The sequence below is a fragment of the Galleria mellonella genome, unplaced genomic scaffold (genome assembly GCF_026898425.1).
Source record: "Galleria mellonella isolate WM207_F2 unplaced genomic scaffold, CSIRO_AGI_GalMel_v1 utg116, whole genome shotgun sequence".
NCBI classification, from domain to species: Eukaryota; Metazoa; Arthropoda; class Insecta; order Lepidoptera; family Pyralidae; genus Galleria; species Galleria mellonella.
The window spans coordinates 481,151-490,609 of record NW_026441978.1 but is presented as its reverse complement, the minus strand read 5'-3'; the positions used below and the strand labels follow the sequence as shown (position 1 = coordinate 490,609).

The following is a 9,459-nucleotide window of genomic DNA, read 5'->3' as shown; positions in this document are numbered from 1 at the left end:
CCTTACCTTTGGAACCAATTTTTTGTTGTTTTTCATAATCTATATTTATTGTTATGTTTTTTTTTTTGTCTTTTTTAATCGTGCACTAAATGTTTAAAATATCCGGTCATAATACAATCCCGTATACTTACTCATTACTGCGCCATCTATACGCATTATGGTGTAATTTCTGGCTCAGTAGTAATAGATCTGCTTACGCTCTGAGTACTGCTAAAAATAGTTAATATTTTTAACGCTCTCTACTAGGTGTCGCACATGGAGATTTAAATTTACAGATTTTATATTTGCTAGAAATATAAATAAAATAAAAAATCTCCTTTGTCACTTAAAACAACTCAATATGTAAAAACTGAACTAATGAAAGAACTACGAGATAAAGCATAGAATTATCAAGAGTTATTTTTCTCCTTCAGATTTGGCAACATATAATAATGTATTAAAATTTAAGTAAAAAGGTATTGAACTTTTTTACTTAAATTTTAATCATGGTGAACTAATTTAGAAAAACAAAATACTTCTTTTACTTATGTGAGAGTGGCTCCCTCTGATATTAAAGTTTTAGGCTACCTTTGTTTATGTTTATTTTTTGACACCACGCCGGCATACACAGACCACCAGTGTATGCCGGCTCAAGAACCCAGCGACCCGGAGGTAGTTACCTCCGGAGATGCAGCCGGGGTAAAGGGGTTTACCCCGAGACCCCTACCTCACCCGCCTACACTACTAAAGGCGGGCAAGAAGACCCGGTGATGATGATGTTTATTTTTCATTGTTCTTCACCAAGCGAATATCAATAATTTCTCAAAACAAAAACAAGTGATAATAAATGCTATAAATAGGATTATTTATACTGATTATATAATTGTATAAAATGGTTTATTATCTCTACAAAATGTCATCAAATTACATACAAGTAATTAATAGGTACACGTAACATTTGGGATGGAGAGGGGAAAGCAATTGTTAGTAATGGAGATTGAGAATCCCATTGCTAGCAATATACCCAACCAGGTCGACCTCCTCGCGGTTCTCCCTGGAGACTATCATGGTTAATTCCTGATGAATTCATCATGATGGGCTAACTGGCCTGTTTTCATTCTCATCTATCACCCTTCACTGGTGCTCCGCCAGCGTATCCCGTTAGCGTAGGCGGGGTTACCATACCATTTTCACCCATCAAAAAAAAACATTTGGGATGGAAAATGAACGTAGGCTATTTTTATCTGGCCATGCGAACGATGTCGCTAGTAAAAAATAGGTAAGTTATAAATAAAATAAGTATACATATATTGATTAAGTATATGCTTTTATTTAAAATTATATTTATAAAATATCTTTTTTATTTTCTGAGAGAACAATTTTTCTTTCTGCTATAACATTGGTTTAATGATCACTCAAAAAGTGTAGTGAAAAGAGACGAAAGTTTGTAATTAGATAATTGTGTAGGAATTAGTATAAAGTTAAAGGATAAACGTTTTAATTGAACTATAAAAATCGATAAAAAAAGCAGGGCTCTTAGATACTACCCGCATAGTACACCGGATTTTCTCCCTGGGGTCCTGAACTGTTAGTTTGCCATCTCCTCTCCTTAAGAGAGGCGATGTAAATTTTGTAAAAAAAATATTTAATGACTTTATTTAAACAAAAATGCGGGTACAAAATTTAGTTATCAGTGCTTACTACACTAGGCTCGCAGGCCTGTTTCGTAGTAATCGATGAGTGGCTAATTAAATTAGTACATACTTATTGTCATTTACGGTTCGGTTCTTGTACAATTATATCATTTATATACATATGTAGTTCTTCTATTTTCTAATTTTAATCCGCATCCAATGACCTCCTTTGATCCTGAGGTTCACTGTCGTTCGATCCAGCTCGGACGACATACATGTCTTGTCACACGGGCTCAGTTCTATTCGTTGTAGCAACTGGTATAACATTACTTTAACTTCACACAAAGCGAATCTTGAACCTACAAGTTTAGTTATATTTTAAGATTGTGTTCAATAAAAAATACACAGACTTCACTTGTGGCAAAACCAGTTATATTGAGTTAAAAACTAAAGTACTAAAGTACTAAACCTCTTTTGATAAAACGTCTATAGACTAAATCGGTAAGTATGTCTTTGCTGATAAAAAAATTCCAAATCCCAGTTTATAACTGACGAAGATATGAGGTAACAAATATAAGAAAATTAAATCGAATTGAGAACGTTCTTCTTTTTGAAGACGCTTGAAAAGACTTACTACCGTCATCAGCAAAAGTAGATTAACTTTTATTGCTAACTATGTTCTCGTATTCTTCAAAATTTAATTCTTAAAATCCTTTAGGCTCTAAGTATGCATCTCAACAATAATCGAGAATTTAGAATTCTGACAATCAGAAAGTTGAATAACCGAGGTAACGAACTAATACTTACTTTATAGTATAGTGTTATATTATTTGTGCTATAAGATACTTCGTTAATTTATTAATTATTTGACAGACATTTTGGCGACAATCTCTCCTGACAAGTAAGCACCACACAGTGCTAATTACCACAAAGTGTTAATCTAATTTCGATCGACTATGTTAAAATAAGAAATAAAAAGTAACTCCTCACTTTTAAACTGGTCTCAATCTAGTTCAAACTATTATCTTTTTATAAATGTTTATATATGTTATTGATTATAACCTGTTGTGTATACCTTTTAATAAAATAATAAAATAAAAAATTTAAACCCTTAGATTTGTATCAATAATCTAAGAAAACCACCATTAGACGAAACATCCTGCGATGATGCACTTCCAAAAATACAATAGTTATAAAATTCTTACCAATGCAGTTCCTAGGGCCAATTCCAAAAGGCATATAGGTATAAGGTTTAATATTATGCTTGTTTTCTTCAGAAAAACGCTCTGGGTCGAACTTGAGGGGATCCGGGAAGTAATTAGGGTCCCGATGGAAAGCCCACACTGGTATTGCTATCCCTTCTCCCTTCCGGATCTAAGCAAAATTAAATTACTTGTATCTATCAATCAATCAGTTTTTTGCCTTGGAACTGGCAGTACCTGTATTATCAGTCAATATTTAGACGATAGGGAAAACATTACATGCAAATCATATTTGTGTGTCTAGTTCATTTGACGACTGCTCGAAATGGCAATTATCAATATTCTAATAACTTCCAAATTATTTAGAATTATTATTATTAATGAATAAAGAAATGGCAACTTTCATCATAAGAAAATTAATATATGACTGATACAGGCGTATATACACGTACATATATATGTTATCGATTGCAAAAAGAATAAATTTATTGAAATCGGGCCATATTTAACTAAGATATAATTTACAAAGAAACAATCAGAAAAACTTGTATTAAAACAATTATCATTATCATCATGTCAACCGTTATCTATCCACAGATATACATAGGCCTTCCCCTATTAGGAGATTTAGTGGCCACGCTTATCAGGCGGGTTGGCAACTGCAGTTAAGCTTTGGTGATGTTTACAGAGGAACGCTGCTGCCCATCCCTCGACCGTTAAGTTTCTTTAGTCGCCCTTTACGACACGGAAAAAGATGGGATGTCCCTTACATTATAATTGTAGTAATACAACAATATTTCTATTTAAATTTTAAAGAAGTTTTGTACTATAGAAACAGTAGAGAAAAAAGTGCCATTATCTTTTACGAGAATTTCTCAACTCCTTTCTTTAACATATCCTACTATCTTTTATCTATAATCTCTCTAATATTTATTTATTTTGTCTATAATAAGTCTAGCGGAGTAGGCCGAAAGAGCGTGTACTCTTAGAGGAATGTAAAGAAAAGAACTTACTATGAAATCCTCTGTAGCCTCACTGTTGGGTCTACCCAAGTTGTAGTCTTTGATGCAAAGTCTATCCAAACCCACAGCAGGCGGCCACAACCTAAGCACTTCTGTAATTTTACCACGTTGTCATTATGCCACAATAATAATAAATTAAAAATCATATTTACCATATAACCGTAAGCGTTATATTGTAAATGTGATTCTTTCGTTAATTTCAACTCAATCGAATACAAATTGCACGAAAATTTATAATGATAACTTAATTAATATTCTTTTAGAGGAAAGGAAGATTAAGAAGGAAGGAATTTGGATATCCTATTTACTTAAAAAATAGTTGTTATACGAATGTCTACCATAATGTTAGAAGTTTGTGATTTTTTACTCTGCTAAATTTAAATGAAGTACCAAATAGAACTACAATAGTGCACCAACCTGAAACAACCATATCCAAATAGACCATATTCTGTATCGAATCGAAATCAAATTTTCCTCCAAATTTGCGATCATTCTCTTTGATCTCCTGTACCAATTTTTCCTGTACGTCTGGATTGAGAGTCAGTTCGTGGAGAGCAAAGGCCATAGCTGAAGACACAGTGTCGAAGCCGGCGACAAAGAATAAAATAGCTTGAGCAATTAAGTCATTGTCCGACCATACTGTAAAAAATTTACATTAATTAAAGAGTTTATTATCCGCATGGTGATGAAATATTATATCGCCTCTACTTTTGCAAGTGTTGTCAAAATTCCTAAGAAAAAACACCATGCATCAAAGCAATACTTGGAAACCTCGAAACAGAGTTCAGTTTCGTGGTTCATGGTGCATGTATGTATGTACATGCATGCTCTGAAATCTTAATTTGCTATAATTATAATTCTTATTCATCACACTATCAGACCACTACCAGACTATTTATTTATTCCTAAACAAAACTGAAAACATAGATTTGCTATTCAATATTATATCTACTTTATATAATCCACCATATTTGATCATCATAATTCATCATTCGTTATCATAATTTACACTTTTTGTTACATTTTTATTAAAATTATTCTACCCACCTTTGTTTATTTCTCTTTTTCCTACAGATGACTCTTCTGCGACCGCGAAGCCGGCATCAGATACTTTTGACATCTCTTTATCACGTGAATCATGCGACAGTCTTCCTGTAATGATAATTTCATTGGTATCATTACGTATTAGAATTATATTCTTGTAACTGTACAAAAACAACAATATATCATTATACTTGCTAAGCTCGTGGTCGCGACTTCGCACGACCTGAGCATGTAGATCGATCTGAATAAATAGTAGCTTATTTTCCTCTCAGTCTCCTATGAATTTTAGTAAAATTTGTTGAGTTGTTAAGGTGATAAGAGAAAACAAACAAATTCACTTTCATATTTACAATCATCATTATTATCATGATTACCTAGATGTACTAATAAATTAAGTATTTAAGAATCATTTTATTAAAGTTACATATGTTACAGTTACTTGCAGTATTCCAAGAGGCTGCTCACCTTTTTTAACTTCCATCAGTAAGTGGATCAAATCCGGCCTTACTATCTTGTTCTCCTCCCGATCGTTCATCGCAAACTTAATCACGCTTTTGAAGAAGTTGGCGTTGTGTTCCGGGAACAGCGAAATATTCAGTTTCTACAAAATTATAAATATTGTGATTTTCTGACTTAAATGATATTTGTATAGTCATTGATAGATATAGATCACACATTGTAATAAATACTTACTGCCATTATCTTAGGAATAACCATAAACCCAAACATTTTTATTAATTGTATAAATGTAATTTTCGAAATTTCTTTGCCTCTCATGTAAAATTCGTTATTATCATCAGTTTGGGAGTCCACTTTTAGACCAAAAGCGCACGATGCAATGACGTCGTTAGCATACCGAGTCGAGAGGTCTTTTCCTTCGATATCCACATAACCTACTGTGAAAGATAATATTAAAATTTTCTGGAGAGACTCATAAGTCAATTTCATATCGAATACAAGTCTTCTAAAATAAATATAATAAGAAAATATAGTGTATCAGTATGAATTAAAGACAAAGAAGGAAGCAATATAACATACGAGCCTTTCTTCGCTGAGACTTGTACTATCCTATAATTTGTAAGAAAATAAAGTAATACAAAAAAGTAACGTTACAGTATTAATTATTGTACAATTAGAAAACAGTTGCTTAATCTAGCGAAACTAATGGAAGCAACAAATGTTCATGAAGACAAAGCGTAAAAGGAATTGGTAAATTTTTTAAACACTTTTAGACCTCTCCTATAAAATAAATTAAAAAAAAAAAATATTTAAATAAATTATTCTGTGAGGAGGTCTATTTAGGTTCACCAACCTCCAGTCAATACGTTAAGATTATTGAGAAACGGTGGTAGTTACAAATTCTTACCTCCAGAATCGTCTATTTTCTTCTTAAGTGCTTCGATCATTTGATTCCCAACTTCAACCATCAGAGGTACCATGAAACGTATTTTGGAACTAGTGAATACTGGACTCAATGTTGACCGCATGTCTTTCCATTCATTGCCTGTAAAAAAAATCTAAAAATTTTAAAAATTTATCGATAAACTGTAAGAGTAAAGAAAATATCTACTATTCTTTATTCTTTATTGTACACAAAACATAATGTTAAACACAATTTATTTTAAACATAATGTACAAAGGCGAGCTTCTCTCTAATAAGAGATTTCTTCTAGCAAACCTACTATCTACTGTCGACCAGTCTATCACAGCAAAGTTGTAATTTAAATAAAATTATTGGCCCAAATTAATTTTGTGGTCATAACTAATGTGTGTTAATATAACTAATATTGGTCATACATATGTATGAGACATATACCTTTTAATGAAATCAAACTTCTTCCAAAAAATGGGTCCGTCTTCTCGTTCAAAAATATTCTGTGATCTAAAAAGTAATCGAAGTCCTTAATACCAATTTGTTTCGCTAACTCGATGTCCCTTATCACGACAGTTGGATTTATGAAGTCGTATTTTCCTGTAAACCTACAAAAGTAAAATATTTTATAATGACTGCTACTTCAAAATTACTATAAGGTGATTGTTTTGAATCTTATGGTTATATTTGAATAGATTCTCAATTCAGTCGTATCTTTTTTTATGTTTGTTACCCCATAACTTCTTCAGTTGTAAACCGATTTGGAAAAATCTTTTTTATCTGAAAGGATATATTTACCCCATAGAAATTTTACCAAAATCTGTATAATAGTTTAGTTTTTAAATGAAAATAACTGGTTTTATCACAATTTAAGTCAATTTTTTTTATGAAACACAATTATATAAATATGCTAATGATTTCGAATCCACCCTGTGTAACTTTTTTAAAACACTTGGCTTTACCTTTCTTTAGGGAATGCATTATAATTTCTTTCGATGTCATCAGTGAATAAATCGATCCGGAACATAAGCCTGGCCATATTGCCGAGGATAGGGATCGGCTTAAAGTGCTTGACTCCATGTTTACTAAACCTGGAGTACACCTGGTGGAAGTACAGCCAGAGGGCACAAAGGATCAGGCCCGTCCAGATTAGAAATAACATAGTCGAAAATCGCCTGAAATGTATACTTCAATTAATTTTTATAACACTCATGAGCAAGTGCAAAAGTGTATTATTTAATTAATTTTCAACTAAATTATCATCGTTTTGAAGTAGTGTGCTAAAATAATTATCAAAATCAATCGATTTTGAACCCATAATAGGTGAAGTAATCACATAACATACGCACTTAAAAAATACAAGGGAATTGTTAAGCTTCGTCATTAAAGATACACGACGATTATATATAGCAAATAACAATAATTTAGGATTTTGTTTCGTAAAAAATAGTCTTTGCAAATGATAAAATTAACGTAGTAAAAAATACTATCGTGTACAAAAATAATTATAAAAAAAGATTCAGAATTGGTGAAGATATTTACGTAATTTTAACACAAAACAAAACAGGGGAATTGAAAATGTCTTTCTTTTTGATATTGTTTTAAAACTGACTTTAGGTAAGTAGATACAATTATTATATATATATATATATATACATACATACATACATATCTGTCACGCCTGTCTCCCATTAGGGTAGGCAGAAACAATGGAACGCCAAATGCTTCGATTCAAACAAACCTCTTTCGCTTCTTCCACATTCATCAATCTTGTCATACACGCTCGTCGGTTACGGGTACTTTTAATTTGGCCCTTCTTCAGCACGTCGCCTATTTGGTCGACATACGTCCGTCTAGGGCGGCCCCTACCGACATCTCCATTCATTCTTGCTCGATAAATCTCTTTCGTAATTCTTCTTTCATCCATCCTCTCCAAATGACCAAACCAACGCAACATTCCTTTTTCAATTTTTGTCACTACATCGTCTTTCAGTTTACACTTCTCTCTAATCACACTGTTTCTTACTCTATCTTTTAAAGTAATACCACACATACTTTTCAAAGCTCAAGCTTTAATAACATTATATATATATATATATATATATATATATATATATATATATATATATATATATATATATATATAATAATGTTATTAAATTTTAATGTTAAAAGTTTCATAAGCGCACATTATATTTTAATGTAATAACGTATATATAATCAGGTTTGTGCTCGCCTCACAGTCGCTCTTGACTGAGGGTCACGAATTGATTCCGAAACTAGGCGAGCTTTTTCGATCTAATTACTAGTAAGTTAAAATGGCAGTGATTACATTAAAATATGTTATGAAATACAAAGTACGTTCTTACCTTCGAGCAGTTTGCTTTTAAATTGGTCGATTTAATATGTAAATATTATATCAAACTGTTATAACTAATTTTTTTTTTTATTTATTGCACAACTTTTGATAACAATGACAAATGTCTTAATGTAACACTGGTGAAATCTCGCCTTACGTTTGGTAAACAATATGCGATTAGATAACATTAATATTACCGATAAGAAATTCTACTAACAAACGTAAGTTTGTTAAGACGTATGTATATTTGTATTTAACTACTCTTAAACAGCTAAGTAAATTTTAATGAAAATTGGTACACAGATAGGCCGTATCCTAATTTAACACATGCTCTGAATGTTTGGCTTACCACTCCTGAAGACTAAAATGTAATTTGCATTCAAAATTTTGGTGCTATTTAAATTGATCGAAATTTTACCTTCTTCATAAAATAAGTAAGTAGCCTTAATATAACAAAATAAAATAGCGCCCTCTGTTGAGTACACTAACATTTTAAACTAGTCTTTAGAAGCATACCTACCTATTAGCAGAAAGAATGACCATGCATTTGGAATCAGTTTGAATGCTTTTTAAACTCATTTTTTTGCATCGTTCCCCTAGATGGCGCTAGTAATATTGATAGTATCTTATCAAAAGTTGTCTAAAGAAACTTTTTCAAACTTGAATGTAATCGCTGATTTGTCTTACAAAAATATTACAAAATGATATAGTTCTATCTTAAATAATATAGATAGAGTGTCTCCATACAAACGCTTTGAGAAAAGCTGGTTAACTTTTTCATACAATTTTGTGTGATAAATATGTAGGTATGAGTGTTTCCTTTATAACTTCTGTATTTTTTTTTTAT

General features: G+C 31.7%; 1 protein-coding gene across 2 annotated transcripts; it reads right to left on the bottom strand.

Annotated features, from left to right (window-relative positions):
- Positions 1-1,289: 1,289 nt before the first annotated feature.
- On the bottom strand, positions 1,290-9,191 carry LOC113512374 (cytochrome P450 9e2-like). 2 transcript variants are annotated; one of them, XM_026896223.3, is made up of 11 exons: positions 8,623-9,191; positions 7,216-7,428; positions 6,698-6,861; positions 6,248-6,385; positions 5,575-5,777; positions 5,347-5,482; positions 4,885-4,989; positions 4,255-4,476; positions 3,829-3,929; positions 2,819-2,987; positions 1,290-1,972 (listed from the first exon to the last, which is right to left on the bottom strand). In XM_026896223.3, the coding sequence occupies exons 2-11, from the start codon at positions 7,413-7,415 to the stop codon at positions 1,806-1,808; spliced, it is 1,605 nt and encodes a 534-aa protein (XP_026752024.2). In that variant the 5' UTR covers positions 7,416-7,428; positions 8,623-9,191; the 3' UTR covers positions 1,290-1,805. The 2 variants fall into 2 exon arrangements, with proteins under 2 accessions (XP_026752024.2, XP_026752035.2); XM_026896234.3 differs by having other exon boundaries at positions 5,575-5,774.
- Positions 9,192-9,459: the final 268 nt, after the last annotated feature.

Coding starts and splice junctions, on each gene's coding strand:
- LOC113512374 (XM_026896223.3), bottom strand. CDS start 7,415: ATGTTATTTCTAATCTGGACGGGCCTGATCCTTTGTGCCCTCTGGCTG. Junction 6,386..6,697: donor AAGTTTGATTTCATTAAAAG/GTATATGTCTCA, acceptor TTTTTTTTACAG/GCAATGAATGGAAAGACATG. Junction 5,483..5,574: donor TTATTCCTAAGATAATGGCA/GTAAGTATTTAT, acceptor ATAATTTTGTAG/AAACTGAATATTTCGCTGTT.